This window comes from Ammospiza caudacuta, chromosome 3 (genome assembly GCF_027887145.1).
Source record: "Ammospiza caudacuta isolate bAmmCau1 chromosome 3, bAmmCau1.pri, whole genome shotgun sequence".
Classification (NCBI taxonomy): Eukaryota; Metazoa; Chordata; class Aves; order Passeriformes; family Passerellidae; genus Ammospiza; species Ammospiza caudacuta.
In genome coordinates, this window is record NC_080595.1 from 118,115,720 (window position 1) to 118,141,426 (window position 25,707).

Here is a 25,707-nt window from a genome sequence, read left to right on the forward strand (position 1 = left end):
TTGGGACACAGGGACCTGGTCTGGAATGTCCACGGGGAGAAGAGGGAGGTGGGATGGGCTGTGAGACCATGAGATGGTTGGCTTACCTGCAGAAATTCTGGTTCTGGATCCAGAACTCTAAGAAAACCCTAACTGGTCTGGGTCATCCGTGGGGAAAAGAGGGAGGTGGGATGGGCTGTGAGACCGTGAGATGGTTGGCTAACCCGCAGAAATTCTGGTTTTGGGTCCAGAACTCCAAGAAAACCCCAACTTCAGCAGTTTTGTAGTTCCAAGCGGTGTGAGGATGCCCCTAAAAATTTGTGGTAAAAGTGAAAAACAAATAGGATTTTTAGTCTTTTGATTCTCACATTATTGTTTATTTTTCTCTAATTAAAAATTCTATACACTATTTATATACACAGTATATATCAATATATCTACTTATATGGATATATCTATCTATGCACTTATATTTATATATACTATTTACATCTTAGACTTAGCATATTAAAAAACCCACTAAAAGTTACAAACCACAAATTTAAAGTATTTTAAAACTATTTTATTTAATTAATTTTTAAAACATTCTTTATTTCTACAAATAACTAATTATTTGTTTACCTACACCACATCTACATTGTGATTCTTTCTAACCAATCGCTTCATACTTCCAACACTATAAAAAACAGAACAAATTAAAAACAAAAAGGAGATCAAACAACACCCAAAATAGTTCATCTTATCTCCTACCCACCTCTATACTAAAACCCAAAAGTCTAAGCTTTTTCAACCTATAATAAACTATCTATTTTACACACCTATAAATTCCTATGTCCATTTTACCCATTCATAAATCCAATTTATCCCAAAGTCTTAGAAACTTTCTCCATAAATAAAGATTAAAACCAGCATTCTTCAAAAAATCAAAACTTCTCAAAACAAACAAAAATATATTCCCTATACCCCAAGCTCCAACAAGGTTTACCTCCAGCATCTTGCATCTTAGGACTCAAGTCCTCAGATGTTCCTCAGGACTGGGGCAGGATTTGGCCATAGTCCCCATGGTGGCTGTAAAGATCAGAGGTCCAGGCCCCTCCAGACCCCAACCACCCCAATCCATCAGCACCTGCAGGAAAACCCATCCCAGACCCGCTTCCCACCCATCTCAGCAGCCGAGGACTTGGGAGCCTTGGGAATTAGTCCTCTCCTCCCAGTTTTGGGGCTGGAGGCTGGGCGAGATTCCCAAAGACAAGTCTGGTCCCTCTGCCCTTCCCAGTATGATCCCATTGCTAATCTCTACTCTCCAGCACGATCCCATTCCTAATCTCTACTCCTCTTCCCAATATGATCCCATTCCTAATTCCTACTCTCCAGCACGATCCCATTCCTAATCCCTACTCCTCTTCCCAATATGATCCCATTCCTAATCCTGACTGTTTTTCCCAGCATGATCTCATTCCTAATCCCTACCAGTCTTCCCAGCATGATCCATTTGTAATCCCCACTGTTCTTCCCAGAATGATCCCATTCCTTATCCCTAATTTCCCTCTCAGCCTTCTCAGTCTGATCCTATTCCTAATTCCTACTTTCCTTCCCAGCATGATCCCATTCCTAATCTCTACTGTCCTTCCCAGCACGATCCCATTCCTAATCCTTGCTGCCCGGTATGATCCCATCCCTAATCCCTACAGCCCTTCCCAGCATGATCCCATTCCCAATCCCTAAACCTGGACTAGGTGTTGTGTCCCAGCCACCGGAGGCTTTCAGGACAATCTTCTCTGCCTCTTCTCCTTTGGATATTTCCTGCTTTTCTTCCACCTTCCTTTGCTCTTTGGTGGGATTTTGGTCCTGCTGAAGGCTCTGTGCTCATTTCCACTGCTCCAAACAAGGTGGTCCCACTGTGCTCTGGCCTAAGTCCTGTAGGATCTCACCTGAGCTGATCTTCTGGCCTGAATCTGTAGGATCTCACTTGAAATCTCAGTTTTTGACCTTAATCCTGTAGGATTTCAACTTAACTCTCAGTTTCTGGCCTGAATCCTATAGGATTTCACTTGAAATCTCAGTTCCTAGGCTGAATCCTGTAGGATCTCACTTGAACTCTCACTTTTTGGCCTGAATCCTATAGGATCTCAACTAAACTCTTGGTTCCCAGCCTGAATCCTGTAGGATCTCACCTGAACTCAATTTCTGGCCTGATTCCTGTAAGATCTTGCCTAAATTCTCACTTTCTGGCCTGAATCCTACAGGGTCTCACCTGAACTGTCAGTATCTCTTCTCCACTGTCCCTCTCCCTTGCTCTTTCTCCTTTTCTGTCCTCTGTCCAGCCAAACACCTCAACGGCTACCTGGCCATGACCAGCAGGGCCCATCGCTCTCGCCCCACAGGGGAGATTGTGGTCAACATGGAACCTGAGGTCCCCATCAAGAAGATGGACACGATGGTGAAGCTGGAAGCTGTGAGTATCCATGTGGCAGCACCTCTTTCCTCATGGAATTGTGGATTTCTGAAGGATTTCAGCCTGAATTGGGGAGGCAGTGTGCCTGTGCCCATTTTTGTGCCCAGAATGGGAATTCCGACTCTTTCTCCCACCCTTCTGCTCCAGAGCTTCCTCCACAAAAACAGATTCCTGCCAAGATGCTCCAAGAGCTGGAGCCCCTCTGCTCTGGAGCCAGGCTGGGAGAGTTGGAGGTGCTCACCTGGAGAGGAGAAGGACCCAGGGAGAGCTCAGAGCCCCTTGCAGGGCCTGAAGGGCCTTCAGGAGAGCTGGGGATGGAATGGGGACAAGGCATGGAGGGACAGGACACAGGGAATGGCTCCCAGTGCCAGAGGACAGGGCTGGATGGGATCTTGGGAATGAGGAATTGTTCCCTGGCAGGGTGGAGAGAGGCTGGGATGGAATTCCTGGAGAAGCTGTGCCTGACCCTGGAGCCCTGGAAGTGTCCAAAGCCAGGTTGGATGGGGCTGGGAGCAGCCTGGGATAGTGGGAGGTGTCCCTGCCCATGGAAGGGAGTGGGATGAGATGAGCTTTAAGGTCCCTACCCACCCAAACCACCCTGGGAATGATGATTTGCACTCAGCTGAGGGTGCATCCTTAACCTACTCTCCTTCTCTCTGCTCCCTTCCATCCCGGGACGGCAGAATTCCGATGCAGTGGTGAAGGTGGATGTGGTAAGTGATGGATCTTCTCTGCATCCGTGCTCCCAACTCCCTGCTCCCTCTCCAGCCCTTCCATGCCACTTCCGATAGACCAGGCACCCACCCCAGCCCGAGCCAGGCAGGGACATCACCCCTCTGTCCCACAACAGACACAGCTCACTGTCCCCTCAAGGGATGTGGCAGTGGCCTCATCCCTGCAGTTTGGGGAGCTCTTTTAGGCCAGGATTTCTCATCCCAGCTGCCCCAGGACAGGGGGAGGGATGCTGGATATTCCCACCACAACCGGGTACCAGCTGGGAAAGGTTCCCTTTCCCCACCAAGGGAACACAAGGTGCTTTGCTGGGCACAGTTTGACTCTTGCCATGGAAGATTCCAGAGATGTAGCCTGGGAAATTCTCAGATAAATAGGATGATGAAAATGTGGGGGTGTTGTGGGACTGCCCCATCTCTGGAAGCATCCAAGGCCAGGTTAGATGGGGCTTGGAATGACCTGAAATGGTGGAAGATGTCAGGATTGGCATTGGATGAGCTTTAAGGTCCCTACCCATCCAAACTATTCCATGATTCTGGCACTTTCTCCAAAACCTTGGTCACCCTTGGGTGTTTTGTGGCTGTGAAAGGGAGAAAGTTCATGAGGCTCCCAAACCTGGGGGGTTTTCCCTCCTTGGGTGCTTCACTTTGGTACTTCTAGAAAAGATTGCCTCTCACCTGATCCCTCCCCTTCCCTGTCTGTTCTTCCCTTGTCCCTTCAGACCGAGGAAGAGAAGGAGAAAAAGAAGAAGAAGAAGAAAGGAGGAGGAGGAGGAGGAGGAGGTGGGGAGGAAGTGGAGGAGGAGGAGCCAGATGAGAGCATGTTGGACTGGTGGTCCAAGTACTTCGCTTCCATTGAGACGATGAAGGAGGTGGGTGAGGAGCAGCAGGGAGGGGCATCCAGGGGAGATGGTTCCCTTCCTGAGAGGTCTCCCCTAATTCCAGCTCCTTCCAAAGCCTTGGGGCTGTGCTTCATTATGTGTAGAAACCCCCCCATCCTGCCCTGAGGATCCCCCTGATGGGGATACCCCAAGAAGTTCTGTGCCAGAATTGAGAGACAAACAGGACTTTTGGTTTTTTCAGTTTTCAGGTGGTTGTTTATTTTTCTCTTATCAGAAGCTCAGCACTCCCTCTAAATCTCAGACTTAGCATACAAAGAGAAAGGCACCAAAAGTCACAAGACACACAGGTTCGAGGTCTTTTAAAGCTATTTTGTCCAATTAATCTTAGAACATATTTTATTTCTACCTTTTTACCAATAACTAATTATTTGTCTGTTCATGCAACATCTGCATTGCGGCTCTTTCTAACCAATCCCTCTGTGCCACCAACACTGCAGAAAATGGAGTAGATGAAGGACAAGAAGGAGATCAGACAATAACCAAAATCCTCCATGTTGTCTCCTATCCACCTCCATACTAAAAACACAAAACTCTTAAATTTTTCACCCCATGATAAACTTCACTATTATCTATTTCACACACTCGTAGATTCCAATCCATCCCAAAGTCCTGGAAGCTTTTTCCATGGATGCAGGTTAAAAGCAGTGCTCTCCTTGGGGGTCAGGACTTCTCAGGACAGGCAGAAAAACATTCCCTGTGCCCTGGGTTCCAACAATTATGGAATCCCAAAATTGTTCATGCTGCAAAAGCCCTTGGAGACCATCAAGTCCCACCATTACTCAGTACTGCCAAGGCCACCACTCTGTCCCCAAGTGCCACATCCATGTGGCTTCAAATCCCCATAGGAATGGGAACTCCACCACTGCCCCGGGCAGCTTTTCCAGGAAAGGATTGTTCCTATTATCCAGTGGTTTCCTTTCTCCCCCAGCAACTCCGGCAGCAGGAAGCGGCAGCGGCAGAAGCAGAGGAGAAGGAGGAGATGGAGATTGGAGAGGGTAAGGCTGGGAGGGAGAGAGGGAACACAGCAGGGGAAGGTGGGACCAGAATTCCTCTCGGTGCTTGGACATCCCTCTGAGAATCTGCCTCAGCTCTCCAGACAAACCAGACACTCCCAGTATGTTGTGTTATCCCAAAAAGGGCCAATTTTTGTGGGTTTTTGCAGGGTTTTCCCCTCCATGTTGAACTCTTTGTCTGCTGTCCTAATGTGGGCAGTGAATACAAATTCAAAATTTAGGGCAAGTACTCTCACCTAGCTTATCAATTCATATAATTTTATACAAGATATATTATTTTTCACTTATTATCATTTTATAAAATTATGAGATGAATGACACCATAAATGTGTTTTTCTCTGAAGGAATTCAGGTCTATAGGTCAGGTGGGATTCTGACCTTGCCTAAATTTCGGGGATACTCATTTTGTCCCAAAAATTTTGCCAGCCAAGGATCCTGGGAGTGGCTGGTCAAGGATGACTTTGTCCATCTGACCATGCCACCAGCAGGGCTGGGAAGGGTATCCCTGAGGAATTCCACCCTTGTTCTCCATGTGCTCCATGTCCCCATGACAGGGGGTTGTTGTTGTGCCCAGATGATGCAAAACCCTTCAGCTGAGTAAAATTCTGAGCCTGGTTTCTTTTGGAAGATCAATCTTTTTATCCTGGGAAAAATGAGGTCTTGTCTGGCTGAGCTTTGAGACAACTCTGAGCAGATTCTTCTGAGCTTTCACTGGTGTCCTCTGGGGTTTTATTTCTTTTTAGAATGATCCATTTCCCTTGGCTCTCCCACTCCTTCCCCCTTTCCTCATCCATGTTTTTCCATCTGTCTGTCTGTCCCCATCACTGGATAATGTCCAGCCCTCATGAAAGCTGGCAGAGACACCAAGGGACAGGGATTGCAGAGAGGGGAAGGATTTTCCCTTGAATCCACCTTTTCCAGCAGCCTCTTCCCAGCTTTCTGTGGCTGGTGGTTGCTCCAAACGAGACTCTGGTGAACGGTGGCTGCAGCTGGTCCTAGACAATCCAAGGGCAGCAGCATCAAGCACTGTCCCCTCTGTATTCCCAGGCTGGGGTTCCACACCTCAGGCTCCATAAAGCAGGAGAAGTCTGGTAGGAGGAAGAAAATTCCCAAGATTCACAGAATCACTGGGTTGGAAGAGACCTTCAAGATCATTGAGTCCAACCCAGCCCCAACACCTCAATTCAACCCTGGCAGCCAGTGCCACATCCAGGCTTCTGCTAAACACATCCAGGGATAGTGACTCCACCACCTCCCTGGTCCCCAGGAATTCCCCAAATTCCCAGAATTCGCAGAATCACTGGGTTGGAAGAAACCTTCAAGACCATAAAGTCCAACCCATCCCCAATGCCTCAACTCAACCCTGGCACTCAGTGCCACATCCAGGCTTTGTTAAACACACCCAGGAATGGTGATTCTACCACCTCCCCGGGCAGAACATTCCAGAATTTTATCATCCTTTCTGTAAATAACTTTTTCCTGATATCCAACCTAAATTTCCCTTGGTGCGGCTCAAGGCTGTGTCCTCTGGTTCTGTCAGTGCTGCTGGAGAAAGAGCCTAACCCCACCTGAGCACAGGCGCCTTTCAGGGGGATGTAGAGAGTGATGAGGGCACCCCTGAGTCTCCTTTGCTCCAGGCTGAACACCTCCAGCTCCCTCAGTGGTTCCTCACAGGGTTTGTGTTCCCAGCCCCTCTCCAGCCTCGTTGCCTCCTCTGGACACTCCCCAGGTTCTCAACATCTTTCCCAACCTGAGGGGCCAGAACTGGACACAGCACTCAAGGTGTGACCTCACCAGTGCGAGGTACAGGGGCAGAATGACCTCCCTGCTCCTGCTGACCACACCATTCCTGCTGTGGGCAGGACCAGGTTTTCTCCCTGGTGTCAGAGGGCTCTGCCCATGTTTTGTAGTCCTCCAAGTGATGTTTTGTGGTCCTCCAAGTGATTCCTGCTCAGGTCAGCCTGGAATTCCCTGCACAGAGATCTCCAGGCTGCTGGAGACACTGTGATACAGAGCCAAGGAATGACAGGTCAGGGCTGGGATGGGACTTGCAGGCAGTGGCAGCCAGTAGCTTTCATGCTTCTCTTCTTTGAAGAACCTTATCCAAGCCTTGCTAGATCTCCCCTACCTCTCCTCACCCTCATTTCCATTCCTTTCCTCCTGCCTTCCTCCTTTCCATCTCCTCCCTCTGCGATGTTCCCACCCGGACTCAGAGTGATGCCAAACTTGGTGACTCTCTCATGAAAGGGTCCAAGGCCCAGGTGAAGAACAAGGACAAGGATAAGGACAAGGACAAAGACAAGTCCAAGACACCCAAAGATGACAAGAAAAAGAAGCAGCAGCCTGTCCCGGAGCTCCCCGAGAAGAAGAACAAGCAGAAGATCGATGAACTCAAGGTACTGGGGGTGCTTCTGAGGAAGTACCTGATTGTGGGGATGATGTGCTTTGGGACATCTCTCCTAGGGATTTATCTTGGGACACTTCCAGGGACGGGCACTCCAAATTTCCCTGGGCAGCCCCTGCCAAGGCCTGGCCACCCTTTCCATGAGGAAATTATTCCCAATATCCCATCTGAACCTCCCTGGTACAGCTTGAAACCATTTCCTCTTGTCCCGCCCCTCATTCCTTCTGAGCTGATTGAGTACTCCCCACATCTTTTCCACACCTTTGTTTTTATCCCAAATTCCCTCCTTTAATTTATTTTTTTTTCATCTCAGGTCTTCAACAAAGAACTGGAATCAGAGTTTGACAACTTTGAGGATTGGCTGCACACCTTCAACCTGCTCCGGGGGAAGATTGGGGACAACGACGACAATGCCACGGAGGAGGAACGGATAGTGGGGAGGTTCAAGGTGAGTGGTTAGGAATTCTGGCCAGGATTTTGGGGAGGGTGTTTTGGGATGGGTTTGCCTGCATGGGGGCCCTGTGCAGCAGGACTCAGTTGGTCCATACCCTCCTTCGCACCAGGGCTCCATGTGTGTCTACAAAGTACCGCTCCCTGATGACATCAGCAAGGAGGCAGGATACGACCCCACCTTTGGGATGTTCCAGGGGATCCCAAGCAATGACCCCATCAATGTGCTGGTCCGAGTCTACATCGTGAGGGTGAGTGGGAATTTGGGGTGTGGCAGGCGGGATCTGTCACTTCCTTCCACCTGGAGCTGGTCCTGGTGCCATAGGGATGGTGGGATTCAGTTCCAACACTCCAGCACTGATGCCTTGAGAAGGCTGACCTGGAACAGAGACTGGACAGAGCTAAGCAATAAAGCAAGGATTTATTAAAAGGATCTCCTCTATGGATCTGCCTAGGGCAGCACAAGAGCCCAGCCAGGGCTGCACTCAAGATGAACCAAAATGGTTCCAAAATGAACCCAAGATGAACCAAAATGGTCGAAAAATGGACAACCACTCATGGGGTCTCTCACTTTTATAAGTTCTGCTCCATTTGTCTATTGGAGTTCATTGTCCAATTCCAGCTTTAGCCCATCAAGTCCCACCCTGCTTGTTTTTCTCTCTTCATTCCACGTTGTTTGTGCTCTTTGGCTGAGATTTGGATCATTTGTCCTTGGTGCCCAGCTGGAGCAGGAATTGTTTTGTCTCCCTGCTCTGTGCAGAGAGCTCACCATCCCATAATATGAAGCCCAGACCCACACACTAAAGCAGCACAGAATCTGAAAAATAATAAAAGCCAAACCTGAGGCATCACCAGTGCTTCAGGACACAGGATGCAGCTTGAGGACTGAAGCAGCTCCTTGGTTTGGGTGGGAAGGAATGGGAATGAAATGGTTTGGGTGGGAAGGGACCCTAAAGTCCATCCTGCTCTACCCCGTGCTGTGGGCAGGGACACTTCCCACTATCCCAAGCTGTTCAGGGACATCCCAGGATATCCAGACCCAACGCTGTCTCCAGGGCCATGTGCTCCCAGCACTGGGAACAGGACACATCCATGCTCCTACCAGATCCAAAGATATCTCTCCAGCAGGTGGGATGGACCAGTGTGTCCTGGTGCTCAATTCCCATGGATAGTTTGGATCGGCCTGTAGTGTGAGGTGTTGGTTTGTTCCACAGCCACACCACCACCCTGGTGATGGTTCAGGATGGGAGAAAAAGGGTGGAATGGGATCTGGCAGGATTGAGGAGATCCTTGTGAAGGACACAGCACCTCCTGGAACATCCATTCCATGATGGTTAGCATAATCCAGCCAGCGCTGGTTTTTCCTCTATATGTGGAATGTGCTCTGGGAAAAATCACTTCCTGACCTCTGAAGGGGTCATCCCCCTGTCCTCAAACGTGGGGTTCTGCAGCTAGGCACTTGGGAGGGATCTCCATCCTGCTGGAAGCACCTGGGCTGCCCTTTGCTACCACCTTGTCCCAGTGTTTGGCTCCATTTCCCACCAGCCTGGTTCTCCATCCGAGCTGCTTCCCATTGGGATATCGAATCTCCCATCCATCATCAGGCTGGAGTAGCAGACACAGCTTGTTCAACCCCCAAACCAGCCAGGACTGGGTAGATGTGTTCTCATCTGCTGCTGTGCCATGCTTGGAGGTGGAACTGGAGAGTTTGGGGGTCCTCACCCCCTCCCTGGGGAGAATTCACCATGAAGAGAACATGATGGGAAGGGGATGGATATCTCAGCATCTTGGCCAGGTTTTTGCTGGCGGTGTTTCCTGAGAGTCTCTTTCTTGCCCCGGGTGAGATTCCAAAGGTCACTGTGGTGACATCTCAGGACAAGACCAGCTCCAAACTCTCCCTAAACCAGGACAGGGATTTACCTGAGGCAGGAATATTCCCAGTTTAATCCAAGACACTATTTCATCCCCATTTCAATCCAAGACACTCTGTTTAGGGACTGAAGTGGCCGGGTGTTCTCAGGGTGTAGGAATGTGATGGAGTGACCAAATTATCCTTTGTCTGCTTAAAAAGGCAAAAAGCCCACAAGTTTCTCGCCTCAGTTTGTAAAAGGACACCTCATAGCACCTTTGAGGCTTCAACTCAGACCTGGGGTTGCCAACTGGACAGAGCCCAAGAGGTCTCGCCTAGGTAATTCACTAGAAAAGGAAGAGAACAAAGGAAATAATTGCTTTTGTGGGGTGTTTTAGCAGCAGCAGGAACCTCTTGCCCCTGATTCAAGTTTTTCTCTGAAAGAGCTTTATTTTGCCTTTTTTAAGACTTTTTCTCTTTCCAACACTACCTCAGAAGCCATCCTGATAATTTTATGCCATTCTTGGTAGCTGAACTATCTCAGGAAATAATCTCTTTTGTGGAGTGTTTTAGCAGAAGCAAAAACCTCTTGCCCCTAGATTGGGCTTTTCTCTGTAAGAGCTTTGTTATTTTACCTTTTATTAAACCTTTTTCTGTTTCCAACACTACCTCAGAAGCCATCCTGATAATTTTATGCTGTTCCGGGTAGCTGAGCTATCTAAGGAAATAATTGCTTTTATGGAGCAATTATTGCTCCTTTTAGAAGGAGCAAGAACTTCTTGCCCCTGGCTCGGGTTTTCTCTGAAAGAGCTTTATTTTACCTTTTATTAAGACTTTTTCTGTTTCCAACACTACCTCAGAAGCCATCCTGATAATTTTATGCTGTTCGGGGTAGCTGAGCTATCTTGGGTGCGATGGCTTCTCTGAGAGCTCATAAGACCTGGCCCAAAGAGAAATCCATGATCAGGGATGGAGAACGGGCACATCCCTGAATCCTTGTCTGCTGTGGACAGCGCTGACCCATCCCACCTGTTCCCTGCAGGCCACGGACCTCCACCCAGCTGACATCAACGGGAAAGCCGATCCCTACATCGCCATCAAGCTGGGCAAGACGGACATCAAGGACAAGGAGAACTACATCTCAAAGCAGCTGAACCCTGTTTTTGGGAAGTAAGTCTGTGCCTGGAACTGCTGAGCTGAGCCCGAGCTTGCCAGCCCTCATACCTGCAGCTGAGGTGTCCCATGGCTGCTCCTTGAGCTGGATTTATCTTTATTTATTAATTATCTTTATAATTTATGGGATTTAACCCACAGAGTGAATGTCCTTCCAGGATGTCCTCCTTCGCCAGCATGTGGTCAGCATAGCACCAGGTGTTTAAGACATGAAGCTGAAATTTATCTGATCAGAGTGAAACACCCGCTTAGGAATCATTAGACCTAAATTTGAGTGAGAATAAGACACAAACTCAGTGTCTTGCTTTGGAAAGATAGGAATTTGCTAAGGAAGGCAGGAGCTTCCCCTGAAATGGAGAATGTAAACCCTCCCCACCTTTCCGAATTGCTATAAATTTTAAATTAAGGGGCTCTGAGGCAAAAAAATATGGGAGCAGGAAATAATAGTTCTTTAATAGGGAAGAAAATAAAAGGATAAAATAAACAATGCCGTAAACTAAAACAACACTGACAGAGTCAGAACACAGCCTGGCACCCTGTGGGTCAGGGTGTTGGTAGCAGTCCCATTGGAATTGTGTCTGCAGCCCTCCTGGAGTGTCAGGGGTGGTTCTGCTGAAGCAAGGATCCTGTAGAAAAACAGTGGAGTCTTCCTCCAAAGATCCTGTGGAAAAAGAGGCAGCTGCTGTTCCTCTGGGGAATCCAGTGGAGAAACTGTGCTAGTGTTCCAGAATCTCCAGATTATATCTAGGTAGGAATGCTTGGCTCCTCCCTCTGGGCTCACATCTCACAATGAGATGCTGTAGTTCTTATCAGTCATGCAGTGACATTCAATAGCTGTTATCAGCAGCTGTCTCCTCCCGAGGGAGGAGTGATTGTGGTCACTCAGAGAGAGAGATAAGGCAAACTGCCCACTCGACAAAAGACAACTGCCATACAGGTGGTAATAGAATATGTCTTGCCTTGCAATCTGGAACACTCAGCCTCAGGGGTGTTGGGACAGCCAGGTCAAGGATTTTCCCTCCTGTCAAGGGCTGGTGGTTGAGTTTAACCCTCAGACGTGCTGCAGTGATGGATGTAGACAGAACACCAGCCATGGACTGGAGCAGACACGCCTCTGTCCTGAGTGGCCACCAGACCCTGCAGTAGCTTTCCTCTGCTTCCCCCAATCCCAGATCCTTCGACATCGAGGCCACCTTCCCCATGGAGTCCATGCTGACCGTGGCTGTGTACGACTGGGATTTGGTGGGCACTGATGACCTCATTGGGGAGACCAAGATTGACCTGGAGAATCGCTTCTACAGCATGCACCGGGCGACCTGTGGCGTGTCCCAGACCTACTCCATGTATGGGAAAAGCCTTCTCTGTCCCACCTCACACCTGGACCCTCCTCTGTGTCACCTCCCACCCAGGGATCCCATAGGAATCTCCCCCTTTGGCTGCCTGCTGATCCCAGAATGATTTGTTTTGGGAAAAACCTCACAATTTTTCAACCCTGCAAGGGGCAGGGATGAATGGAGGAGTCTGTGCTATCCCTGGTTTTGTCACCAGCATTAGGGAGTGGTGGAATGGGCAATCAGAAGCCCAGGGCAGGAGGGAGGGACTGGGGGTACTGGCGGAAGAAGGGTGAGATCAGGGCTGAAATGGGATCAGAGCCAATGGGGCAATGCTGAGCATCAGGGATGCACTGGGAATTCCAGGTCTGAGCCAAAGTGTGGTGAATGGTGTTTGAAAAAGGGGCACAGAGGAATCAAATTTCCTCTTAAGTTTCACCTTTACTGCCTCAAATTCTTTCCCTGGGAATTCTGGGTGCTTCGTGGTGCAGTGGGGTTTTTTCCCTGGCAAAAGGGAAAAAAATTTCTTTGTCCTCACAACTTTTTTTGTCTGATCTTGCCCTCCTGTTCCCAGCCACGGGTACAACACCTGGCGTGACCCCATGAAGCCCTCCCAAATCCTGTCCAAGCTGTGCAAAGAGGGAAAAGTGGATGGGCCGCACTTCGGGCCGGGAGGAAGAGTGAAAGTTGCCAACAGGGTCTTCACCGGCCCCACAGAGATCGAGGATGAAAATGGTATGGCCCTGTGGGATCATCCCATGGGATGGAGGTTCTGGAGCAGAGCAGGGGTCTGGAGGGGTCTCCTCATCAGCCAGGGTTGGAGTCTCAGAGTAGTTTGAATCATGGAGTGGTTTGAAGTGGACCTTTGAAGGTCGTCCAGTCCAACACTCCCAGACAGATGTGGTGGGCTCATCACCCAGCCCTGCAGGCACCATCCCAGTATAGACCAGTTACAGAGTCCTACAGACCCCCCAGATCAGTGGGTTCCTCTCGGAATCACTTGAGGACATCCATAGACACCCAAAGCTGCCTCTGGAAATGCCCTCCGAGCAGTGCATGTCCCAAGAGCCATGGAGACACCTCCAGCATTTGGGGAATTGTCATCCATGGGAATGCATTCCCAAACAATGGGAGATGAGGGTTGTGTCCCAACACACCCATGTGTGCCCAAGAAAGAGGGAAATAGCCCAGGAGGGGTGAGGGAAAGAAGGAAAATGTGGTCAGTGGACATAGGATTGGTTCAGACAGGGAAAAATGAATGGGGATCTGAACCTTCTACAGGGACTGGAGAGAGGCAAGAGGAGTTAGGAAGTGCTGGCTGAGGGACAAAGTGTTCCCAAGGGATGGAGGGGATGAGGCAGTTCTGCAACCTTTGGAACAAAGTGTTTCCAAGGGATGGAGAGGATGAGGCAGTTCTGCACCTTGGGACAGTTCTGCACCCTTGGGAACACTTTGTCCCAAGGGATGGAGAGGATGAGGAAGTTCTGCACCTTGGGACAGTTCTGTAGCCCTTGGGAACACTTTGTCCCAAAGGATGGAGAGGATGAGGCATTTCTGCACCTTGGAACAGTTCTGCAATCTTTGGGACAAAGTGTTCCCAAGAGATGGAGAGGATGAGGCAGTTCTACTTCTTGGGGAACAGTTCTGCACCCTTGGCAACACTTTGTCCCAAGGGATAGGGAGGAAGAGGCAGTTCTTCACCTTGGGATAGTTCTGCAACCCGTGGGACAAAATGTTTGCAAAGCATGGATGGGATGAGGCAGTTCTGCAATCCTTGGGACAGTTCTGCAACCCAAGGGATGGAGAGGATGAGGCAGTTCTGCACCTCGGGACAGTTCTGCAGCCCTTGGGAACACTTTGTCCCAAAGGATGGAGAGAATGAGGCAGTTCTGCACCTTGGAGCACAGGTGGAGGCCCTGGATGCTTTGCTGTCCCTGTGTCCCTGTCCCAGCTGTCGGAGCTCTCCTTTCTCCTCCAGGCCAGAAGAAGCCGACGGACGAACACCTGGCACTGGCAGTGCTGCGGCACTGGGAGGACATCCCGCGGGCCGGCTGCCGCCTCGTCCCCGAGCACGTGGAGACGCGGCCGCTGCTCAACCCCGACAAGCCAGGCATCGAGCAGGTCTGACATTCCAATGGGAATGGGGACAGCCCATGGGGGCCAGCACAGCCCTAACCCACCTCAGGGTGGGCAAGTCACCCCGGGAGGCCAGCAGAGAAAATCTCCAGTGCCTCCCGATCCATCCTCATCCATTTCACATTCCACAATCCCTCCTGATTCCCCACGTCCGGGCACATGGGAGCAAAATTCCCAATGCATTCCCAAGCAGAAGGGACTGGAAACCCACAGGCTGCCGTGCACAAAAGGCAGTGCTGGGAATTCCCTGGAGACCCCGAACATCCTGGAGCCCTCAGGAGGACTCATAGCCTGTGCTGGGGGGAGAATCACATCCCTGTTGAGTCAAGGGGGTGAGTGGGAGCAAAGTTAGGTTCTGGTTGTTTTGCAGATCCAATTTTGGTCAGAAATCTCCCAAAATCCAAGCCTGGGCTGCTCCGTTAGCCTTTGGCAAGCTCTTTGCAGAGGTTGGGAGCAGAGGAGGGAAAATTCTCCTTGGAGCTTGGCTCACCCTGGCGAGGCTGATCCAGGCTCACATGGAGACCATGGAATCATGGAATGGTTTGGGCTGGAAGGGCCTTAAAACCCATCCAGTTTCACTCCCTCCATGAGCTATTTCTGCAGGGGTGGAGAAGGATTTGTGGCATGGGAGAAGTTTGTCCCACTCCACATCTAGCATGGCTGGGGAGATGAAGAGGAGGACACTGGTGGGGAGGGGACAAGGGGAGCTGACTGTGCCTCTCCCACTCCACAGGGCCGCCTGGAGATGTGGGTGGACATGTTCCCCATGGATATGCCAGCGCCCGGCCCTGCCATTGATATTTCTCCCAGGAAACCAAAGAAGTAAGGAAGTTACTTAAGGAACTTAACTGGGATTGGTTGGCAGCCCAGCCAAAAAACGGGGAAGGGAAACGAGAGGTTGGGGATGGAGCCAGGCTTCTCCCATCTCCTGCTGCTGCTCCGTGGGCAGCCCAGCCCTCTGTTGGTTTCCTCATCCATGCTGCCATTCCCAGAGATTCCAACACTGGAGGCAGTTCCAGAGCTGCTCCTGAGGGTGGGATCCCAGATCTCCTCATTCCCTGCAGATCCCGATCTTTCTTGCCTGTGTGAACTGGGAAATTCCATCATTCCCTGGGCAGAGCAGAGTGCCCAGCCCTGAGCCTCTTCTGGGCAGGGGCAGGGTTATCCCAGGACAGTTTGGATTGGGCTTTTTGGACAGTTTGGATTGCGCTTTTTGGATTGGTGATGGACAGAAGGATGGGTGGTGGAGGCCCCTGGGACAGCATTCCAAGCAGGAAAGACCAGGCACAAACAGCACATGGTGGGGGAAGAAGGACATTTCTTCTCTCAATATCCCTTCTATCCTTTCTCATCCTTCTGGCCTCGGTCTTTGGGCTCTTTTTCCTGCCCCCAGGGCTGGGTTACAGGGATGGCACTGGGAATTTAAATGGGAGCCTCTTGTGCATCCCAGTCAGCCAATGCTTTGGGTGGAGAGAACATCCCTGGTTCCCAGCTGGGAGAGGCACAGCTGGGACAGGCAGGAGAAAAGGAAAAGGTTGAGGAATCCCATGGATGGGCTCAGCTGGGGCACTGCCAGAGGGAGATCCCAAAGGAGGGGCTTAAGGAAGATGTAAATCCACTTTTCTCACCTGGAGACCTCCTGGTACATCCAGTGAAGTGCTGTGGCCACGAGTCCTGAGCCTCCTTCCAGCCTCCTCTTGCTGCAGGAGCCGAGATTCTGCTCTTCCTCCACCTACTCCCACTTCCTCTGTGTGGAGGTTTTAATTTGAAACTGGGCAGAAACACTAATTTTGTGTAGTCTGTTAATTTTGCTAATTTGAGAGTTTCTTAATTTTAAGATTTTTTCTAATTTGAGAGTTTTTTAAATTTAAGATTTCAAAATTTTGAAGTTTCTTCTTTCAAGATTTCAAAGTACTGAAGAGTGTGGTAGATTTTGGTATTGGTTAATTACTAGTGTATTTATTTCTTGTTGTGAGATAGAATTAGGAGAAAGGTAAAGCAGGCTTAAAACTTTCAAAGGGTATAAAGAAAATTTTATCACTAGTGATTAAAAGAAAAAAATAGTAAGAATTAAGACAAAATTTTTGAAACACTTTTACTCTCCCTAAAACTTTTTTTTCCTACTGATAATGTAAAGAAACAAAATTTTAAATTTCTAGTCAGTTTACTGCCTCTAAAATAGTCTCTTTTAAAAAGTTTATTTAGGGAGAGAAGTCCTTCTTGTTAATGTTATGGAGACTACTTTGCAGGAGAAAAACAGTTTTCTTGTGGGAAAACTCATAAATAGCAGCCGCCCAGGGGAAATCTGCTGTCATGAAGTTCTCCTTATTTTCCACAAGCCTTCCCACAGCACATTTATGGGTTATATTTATGGTTTATGTTTCACCATCAAGAAATTCCCAGCCAAGCAGAGGTGATGGGAAGCTCCCCAGCCTGCTGGGAATTCCCTGGAGACCCCTGAACCTCCTGTGGTCCTCAGGAGGACTCTGAGCCCATTTTGGGGGGAATCACAGCCCTGCTGAGTAAAGGGAGGAGAACAGGAACAGAGTTGGGCTCTGGTTGTTTTGCAGACCCAGTTTTGGTCAGAAATCTCCCAAAATCCAAGCCTGGGCTGCCCCGTTGAGCCTTTGGCAAGATCTTTGCAGAGGTTGGGAGCAGAGGAGGGAAAATTCTCCTTGGTGCTTGGCTCACCCTGCTGAGGCTGATCCGAGATCATGTGGAGACCATGGAATCACGGAAGGGTTTGGGTTGGAAGGGACTTTAAAGCTCATCCAGTTCCACCCCCTGCCATGGGCAGGGACACCTTCCACTATCACAGGGTGCTCCCAGCCCCATCCAAGACTTGGACATTGCCAGGGATCCAGGGGCAGCCACAGCTGCTCTGGGAATTCCAGCCCAGCTCCTCCCCACCCTGCCAGGGAACAATTCCTAACTCCCAATATCCCATCCAGCCCTGCCCTCTGGCAGTGGGAGCCATTCCCTGGCTCCTGTCCCTCCACCCCTCACTCCCAGTCCCTCTCCATTTCTCCTGGAGCACCTTCAGGCCCTGCAAGGGGCTCTGAGCTCTCCCTGGAGCCTTCTCCAGGAGAACATTCCCAGCTCAGCCAGCCTATCCCCATAGGAAGAGTCCCATCCCTGTAATCCTCTCCATGGTTGACATCCCCTCCTTTCCCTGATCCTGACCTCCAGATCCCTGGGAGAGATCCCTGTGAGCAATTCCCTGTTCCTGGCAGCCGGCTCTGCTTTCTGGCAGCACCACTCCATCCATCTTATCCCATTCCCTGTTCCCATTCCCTGCTCCCATTTCCTGCTCCCGTGCCTCACCTCCCTTTCCATCCCTTGGGCAGGTACGAGCTCAGGGTGATCGTGTGGAACACGGACGAGGTTATCCTGGAGGACGACGACTACTTCACCGGGGAGAAATCCAGTGACATTTTTGTCAGGGGGTAGGTACAGCCTGGAATTCCACCGGGGAGAAACCCAGTGACATTTTTGTCAGGGGGTAGGTACAGAATTCTAACAGGGAGAAATCCAGTGACATTTTTGCCAGGGGGTAGGTACAGCCTGGAATTTCATCAGGGATATATCCAGTGACATTTTTGTCAAGGTGTAGGTACAGCCTGGAATTCCATCAGTTCCTCCTTCACTGGGCAGATATCCAGTGACATTTATGTCAGGGGGTAAGTACAGAGTTCCACCAGGGAGAAATCCAGTGACATTTTTGTTAGGGGGTGGGTACAGCCTGGAATTCCAGTGGTCCCCCCTCCGCCTCTCCTGGGGTGGGCCCCAGTCTCCACGGGAGTGGGACACTAACAATGATGAGAGACCCAAACCAGTCAGGACTGGGTGGACATGTTATCATCTGCTGCTGTGCCATGCTTGAAGATGGGACTGGAGAGTTTGGGGGTCCTCACCTCTTCTCTGGGGAGAATCCAGCATGGAGAGGACACGAGGGGAAGGGGATGGATGTCTCAGCATCTTGGTCAGGTTCTTGCTCAGGGTGTTTCCTGAGAGTCTCTTTCTTGCCTCTGATGAGATTCCAAAGATGCTGCTGGTGTCTCCTGTGCTGTTTCCTGCCTCTCCCCCTCTCCTTGGCTGCACTTCCACTGGCATTGCAGAAGCTGAGAGACACGGACCATGCTATGCAAGCAAAGCCAGTTAATTACACTAATGACCAATATTTACAGTTCCTTAACTTCACACAAAATTTCCCACTCTGACCCCCTTGCCCCCGTTCCCTTAGCAACACAATCTTTTTGGTGATGAAGTCCCTGTTACATCCTCTTGCACCAGTGATGTCCTTGTTACATCTTCTCTCCTCAGAGCAGTCAGAGTGACCTGTGGTTGTGTTCCTCACTTGGGACTCAACAAATGTGGAATTTTTCTTCACTTGGGGTCACCAAATGTGGTTGTGTTCGCAGGGGTCCCAGGATAAGGGAAGAGACGAGAATCTTGACTCCATGTTTCAGAAGGCTGATGTATTATTTTATTATATATATTGTATTAAAAGAAAATGATATATTAAAACTATATTAAAAGAACAGAGGAAAGGATTTCATCAGAAGGCTTGAAAGGAATAGAAAGGAATGATAATAAAATCTTGTGACTGACCAGAGTCCAAGACAGCTGGACTGTGATTGGCCATTAATTAAAAACAACCACATGAGACCAATCAGAGATGCACCTGTTGCATTCCACAGCAGCAGATAATTATTGTTTCTATTTTGTTCCTGAAGCCTCTCAGCTTCTCAGGAGAAAAAATCCTAATGAAAGGATTTTCATAAAATGTGTCTGTGACAGCTCCCAGCTCCCGTACAACTCCTTCACATCTCCTCGCCCAGGGTAAGCCCTCAGACAACCCCCTTGAGTCTCCTTCTCCTGAATTTCTCTGCTCCCTCTGGGATCCTCTCATCCCTTGGATTTGCTGCTGCAGTGTCTGGAGCAGCCCTGTCACTCTTGTGCCAAGGTCAGGGCAGGAAGAGGAGAGAGGCAGGATCGTAGAAAAGGCAAAGAAGGCTTTATTCAAAAGAATAAAGAGTGGTACAATAGATTTTATTCTATTGGCTAACTAACAGAAACATCTTTCTCACACACTGTCCTTGAGAGGAACAGGAAAAAAAAGGTAGAAAAACACCACCTGCAAATCGTTTATAGTCAACAAGTTATCACATCCTTCCAGCTCCCTAAAACTTCTCACAAGCCGCTGTGAGAAACGCCTGCCGTTTCTCTCTCTCTGTCACACGGCATCCACACAGCCCCATCCCCTTGTTCATAACTTTTAGGTTTTTCCAGTCCTGGAGACACCCTGGCTGCCTGGACGGGGTGGTCCTGTCCCCTCTCCTGCCCCATGTAAACCTGTGCCCCCCTCTCACCCTCCCGGGCTCTGCAGGTGGCTGAAGGGGCAGCAGGAGGACAAGCAGGACACGGATGTCCATTACCACTCCCTCACTGGTGAAGGCAACTTCAACTGGCGCTACATCTTCCCCTTCGATTACCTGATGGCCGAGGAGAAGATTGTGATCTCCAAGAAGGAGTCCATGTTCTCCTGGGATGAGACGGAGTACAAGATCCCGGCCCGCCTCACCCTGCAGGTCTGGGATGCCGACCACTTCTCGGCCGATGATTTCCTGGGTACGTGCAGGGTCCAGAGCACGCCAGAAACCCCCTGAGATGCTGCTGGATGGAGCAGGTGGGGTGAGAGGGCAGGAAGGGTGTGCAGAGGAGTCGGGTTCTAGACAGGCTGGATCCATGGGCCAAGGGACAAGGGCCAGGTCCTGAGCTGAGGTCACACCAACCCCACTGAGCACTTCAGGCTGGGAAAGGGGGGTGGGAATGACTGGGTACTGTGCCAGAGGCTGGACATGAGTACAGGTGTGCCCAGGTGTGTCGGAGGCCACTGGCCCCTGGGCTGTGCCAGCTCTAGGGTGGCAGTAGGGCCAGGGCAGTGCCCGTCCCCTGTGCTGGCACTGCTGGGGCACCTCCAGTGCTGGGGGCAACTCTGGGCCCCTCCTGCCAGGAGAGACCTGGAGGGGCTGGAGCGTGTCCAGAGAAGGGAATGGAGCTGGGAAGGGAATGGAGCCCCAGGAGGGGCTGAGGGAGCTGGGAAGGGAATGGAGCCCCAGGAGGGGCTGAGGGAGCTGGGAAGGGAATGGAGCCCCAGGAGGGGCTGAGGGAGCTGGGAAGGGGCTCAGCCTGGAGAAAAGGAGACTCAGGGGGGACCTTGTGGCTCTGCACAAGTCCCTGGCAGGAGGGCACAGCCAGGGAACAGGGACAGGACAAGGGGAAATGGCCTCAGGCTGGGCCAGGGCAGGCTCAGGGTGGACACCAGGAGGAATTTCTGCATGGAAAGAGTGCTCAGGCCTTGGCAGGGGCTGCCCAGAGAGGTTTGGAGTGCCCATCCCTAGAGGTGTCCAGGAAAGGTCTGGATGTGGCACTGAGTGCCCTGGGCTGGGGACAAGGTGGGGATCAGTCACAGGTGAGACTCAAAGATCTCAGAGGTCTTTTCCAACATTCATGTCTCCATGATTCTGAGATCCCTTTTCTGCATTGCTCCATTAGCCAAGACACCCCATTTTTCCTTCCCAGACCTGGTTTAAAGCTGCTCCCCAGGGCAGGAGATGCTGGTCCAGCCCATCTCCAGCCAAGGATTTGGCCTTTTTGGCATGCCAACCTCTGTCCTCCCCTTTGTCCTGCCAGGGGCCATCGAGCTGGACCTGAACCGCTTTCCCCGGGGAGCCAAGACGTCCAAGCAGTGCAGCCTGGAGATGGTGACCAACGAGGCTGAGCTGCCCATGATCTCCATCTTCAAGCAGAAGCGGGTCAAGGGCTGGTGGCCGTTCGTGGCCAGAGATGAGAACGATGAGCTGGAGATCACTGTAAGGATGGGGAAAAGGGAGGGTCTGCCTCCTGGGCACTGCACGCTTTGTGGACACCCTGCTTCCCCCTTATGGCTTTGTTCCTCCTGGGATGTGCTCCCAGGCCTCAGCACAGCTCTCTCCTCCCTGCAGGGCAAAGTTGAGGCTGAGCTGCACCTTCTGACAGCAGAGGAGGCTGAGAAATCCCCTGCTGGGCTGGCTCGGAATGAGCCTGATCCCCTGGAGAAACCCAAGTGAGTGGGAGAAGCCTCTCTGCAGCAGGGACCTGGGATTATGGGATTCTGCTCCCAGCTGGAGTGCTGCATCCAGCTCCAAGCCCCAAAACAGGAAAGATGTGGACTTGCTGGAAAAGGTCTAGAGGAGGCCACAGGGGTATTCTGAGTCCGGAGACCCTCTGCTCTGGAGCCAGGCTGGGAGAGCTGGGGGGTGCTCACCTGGAGAGGAGAAGGATCCAGGAAGAGCTCAGAGCCCCTGGCAGGGCCTGAAGGGGCTTCAGGAGAGCTGCAGAGGGACTGGGGACAAGGCATGGAGGGACAGGACCCAGGGAATGGCTCCCAGTGCCAGAGGGCAGGGCTGGATGGGAAATTGGGAATGAGGAATTGTTCCCTGGCAGGGTGGGCAGGCCCTGGCACAGGGTGCCCAGAGCAGCTGTGGCTGCCCCTGGATCCTGGCAGTGTCCAAGGCCAGGCTGGACAGGGCTTGGAGCAATCTGGGACAGTGGAAGTTGTCCCTGCCCTTGGCAGGGAGTGAAACAAACAAAAAAAAAAGATGAACTTTAAGGTCCATGAATCCCTTTCCCATGGTGATGGATTAATGATGGATGTTTGATTCCCCTGCAGCCGCCCGGACACGTCGTTCATCTGGTTCCTGAACCCACTCAAGTCCATCAAATACCTCATCTGCACCCGCTACAAGTGGCTCATCATCAAGATCGTGCTGGCCCTGCTGCTCCTCATCATGGTGGCCCTGTTCCTCTACAGCATGCCCGGATACATGGTCAAGAAGCTGCTGGGAGCATAAAGGGCTGGAGCATCTCCCATGTCCCCAGCCCGCTGCACAACCTTACGGCTCCGTGTCCTTCTCCTCCCTGTGACCTCTGGGCAGCCCTGGGGGCATCTCCTCCCTGCTGCTGCTGCTGCTGGGTCTCCTCTTTGCATTTCTTCTCTGTGGGTCCCACTCAGGCTTTAGGGCCAGGGAAATGGGGCGGGAGCATGGCAAAGATCCCCAGACCCTGCATCCCACACTGGGGCTGGGAGAGGTGCCCAGCTGGCTCCTGTGGGAGTCCCCGAGGCCTCTGCCCATTGAGGTTGTGGCTGGTGCCTTCCTGGGAATCAGGAGAAGGAGAGGGGAGCTGGGGCTGTGTCACTGGTGCTGTGGGAGCATTCTGGAAAGGCTTCTTGGAGGGATGTTCAGAATCCGGGATGGAGCAGGGAGCTGGGATGGAGCAGCTGGGATGGAGCAGCTGGGGACATGCCAGCCCCAGCAGTGAGGGCACAGAGCATCCCCAGTGCCTGAACCCACTGCCAGCCCCATACCTGCTCCTCTCAGAGCTCTGGAGGTCCCATTCCCTGGCACAGGGAGCTGTCCCACCTCTGGAGTGCTGGACATGGTGCCCAGCAGAGTGAGAGGGCACAGAGCATCCACAGTGCCTGTCCCTGCTCCTCTGGGAACTCTGGAGGTCACATTCCCTGGCACAGGGATCTGTCCCACCTCGGGAAGGCTGGACATGGTGCCCAGCAGAGTGAGAGGGCACAGAGCATCCCCAGTGCCTGTCCCTGTTGTTGTAGGCTCCTGGCCAGGTAATAATGAGCATTGACTTCATGATTGTAGAATGTTGATTAATTGCTTTATTCTTCTGTACTACATTATACTATACAATTCTAAGAAACTCATAACCCTTACAGACAGTCTGATACAGTTTTGACCTAATTGGCCAATCAATCTAAACACCATCACCAGTGTTTAATTGACAAACTACTCTTTGGTAAGCAATCTCCATAACACATTCTGCATGTATACAACAACAGGCGTAGCAAATGGAAATAAGAATTGTTTCCCATTACTTTTTCTGAGCTGTTTCACAGCTTCCCAGGGAAATCATGGGAGAAAACTATGTCCCTGCTCTTCTCAGAGCTCTGGAGGTCACATTCCCTGGCACAGGGATCTGTCCCACCTCGGGAATGCTGGACATGGTGCCCAGCAGAGTGAGAGGGCACAGAGCATCCCCAGTGCCTGTCTGTCACTACTGAGTAAGAAATGACAGACTCACCAGAAGGCTGGTTTGCATAGCAGCTGCTTCAATAGGAAAATTCCCTCTTTTTATAGACTGTTCCAATACATTCAGACCAGATTGGTCAATCAATCAATACATTTCACCTGACTGGCTAATTAACAAAAACACCCTTCTTATAAACAGTCTTTGAGAAAAACAGGAAGGCAGAGAGTAGGAAAACACCACCTGCAGGTTGTTTATAATAACAAGCTGTCATCGTTTCTCTACAACTTCCTAAAGTCTCACAAGTCCACTGGGAGAAAACTTAGCTGATTTTCTCGCTTTCCAACCAGGCTGTCACATCCATATTCTGTCCCCACTGCCAGCACCATCCCTGCTCCACTCAGAGCTCTGGAGGTCCCATTCCCTGGCACAGGGATCTGTCCCACCTCGGGAATGCTGGACATGGTGCCCAGCAGTGTGAGAGGGTAGAGAGCATCCCCAGTGCCTGTCCCCACTCTTCTCAGAGCTCTGGAGGTCACGTTCCCTGGCACAGGGATCTGTCCCACCTCGGGAATGCTGGACATGGTGCCCAGCAGTGTGAGAAAATGCAGAGCATCCCCAGTGCCTGTCCCCACTCTTCTCAGAGCTCTGGAGGTCACGTTCCCTGGCACAGGGATCTGTCCCACCTCGGGAATGCTGGACATAGTGCCCAGCAGGTCCTGCAGAGAGCCCTGGGGTGGGTCAGGGGGGCAGACCCTACCCTTTGTGCCCACAGCTCCAGCAGAGACTGGGACATGTCCCACAGCTCAAACATCTTCCCAACATGACCCACCCAGAGGTGGCTGTGGCTGGACATGCCCAGGTTTCACAGCTCCTCTGGCACAGTGTGAGCTCCCGGCGTCCTTCTGGATTCTCTGTGTATTTTGTTTGGCTTGGTAATTTTGTGGCTGGAGTCCTTCTGGCCATGTGTCCTCAGGACGGGCTCTGTCCTCGGCTCTCCACGATATCCAGCTGCTGCAGAGCTGCCTTTCCCAGCTGCCGGTGCACGAGACCCCCACTGAAGAACTGAGGACATCTCAGACATGTTTTAATGAGGATATTACTATTCCAATCAGTAATAAAAATCAGTTTCATGTCTGGGCTCTTGTGGTTTGATTCTGAGCAAACACCAGGCATCTACAAAAGCTGTTCCTTCAGAAAAAAAATTTAAAAAGGGTCATAAACTGAGATGAGGATGAGAAGAAAAACATTCTAAGGGCAAACCAGGCTCAAATGTAAAGGTATAAAGTGAATTTATTATTAACAGAGTCAGAGAAGGCTAATGAGAAATAAAAGAAGCTTTTAAAACACTCTTTTTCCCCCTCAGCCCCTCCCTCTTTCCTGTGAACCATTAATGCACAGACTCAGATCAGTGGGGGTACTGAGATGTTTATTGCAAGAAAAAAGCTGGTTTTACACACTTCTTCAAGATACAGTATTTCCTTATAAGGTATTTCTTCACTATCACACATTGCCAAATCAGCAACATAATTTAATGTCCTTACACATGGGTGATCACGTGCTGTTCACTCATCCAGCAGGCTCCTCTCCATGATGCCTTGAGAGGCCATCTAGAACAGAAGCTGGACAGTGTTAAAGAAATAAAATAGATATTATTAAAAAGGCTTTATAAGGATACACCTTGGGCAGTGCAAGAGCCCGGCTGTGGCTATACCCAAGATGGACACCAGGTCATGAATGTTCTCCCTTTTATAAGTTTTGGCCCATTTCCATATTGGGGTTAATTGTCCAATTACAGCTCCAGGTTATGCAGTCCCATTCTCCCAGATTGCTCTCTGTCACTCTAGAGCACGACACAAAACAATAATACACAACTCCATCAGAAGGGTGAAAGAGAGAGATTTTATTAAACCAACGTAGTTTTTATAGTTCTTCCAGACAGCGACACCCATCTAACACATATACAGTGCCCATTGGCCATAAAAGAGAAACAAAGTTCTCAGCAGACAACCAGAGAGCCATGTCACTCGGTGAGTCAGCGAGAGTCCATATCTCCAACTTTCTCTCCTTCCTCTGGTCTCCAGGGTAATGACCTTGGCATTCCCTCAGGAGAGACATGTGGCTTCTCCTTATCTTCAGAAAGTCCTTGCTAGCTCACAGGCACAGCACAGAATGTCTTTCCTACAATTCCCCC

General features: G+C 50.7%; 1 protein-coding gene across 1 annotated transcript in view; it reads left to right on the top strand.

Annotated features, from left to right (window-relative positions):
* The window catches only part of OTOF (otoferlin), a 104,312-nt gene extending 81,994 nt beyond the window's left edge, over positions 1 to 22,318 (top strand). The window contains exons 36-52 of the mRNA XM_058800905.1: positions 2,304 to 2,434; positions 3,118 to 3,147; positions 3,888 to 4,037; positions 4,996 to 5,067; positions 7,294 to 7,476; positions 7,798 to 7,932; positions 8,048 to 8,185; positions 10,826 to 10,953; positions 12,129 to 12,299; positions 12,862 to 13,022; positions 14,266 to 14,408; positions 15,157 to 15,245; positions 17,771 to 17,869; positions 19,813 to 20,054; positions 21,120 to 21,298; positions 21,431 to 21,531; positions 22,138 to 22,318. Coding sequence (XP_058656888.1) covers positions 2,304 to 2,434; positions 3,118 to 3,147; positions 3,888 to 4,037; positions 4,996 to 5,067; positions 7,294 to 7,476; positions 7,798 to 7,932; positions 8,048 to 8,185; positions 10,826 to 10,953; positions 12,129 to 12,299; positions 12,862 to 13,022; positions 14,266 to 14,408; positions 15,157 to 15,245; positions 17,771 to 17,869; positions 19,813 to 20,054; positions 21,120 to 21,298; positions 21,431 to 21,531; positions 22,138 to 22,318 — 2,333 coding nt within the window. The remainder of the gene's footprint in view (positions 1 to 2,303; positions 2,435 to 3,117; positions 3,148 to 3,887; positions 4,038 to 4,995; positions 5,068 to 7,293; positions 7,477 to 7,797; positions 7,933 to 8,047; positions 8,186 to 10,825; positions 10,954 to 12,128; positions 12,300 to 12,861; positions 13,023 to 14,265; positions 14,409 to 15,156; positions 15,246 to 17,770; positions 17,870 to 19,812; positions 20,055 to 21,119; positions 21,299 to 21,430; positions 21,532 to 22,137) is intronic.
* Positions 22,319 to 25,707: the final 3,389 nt, after the last annotated feature.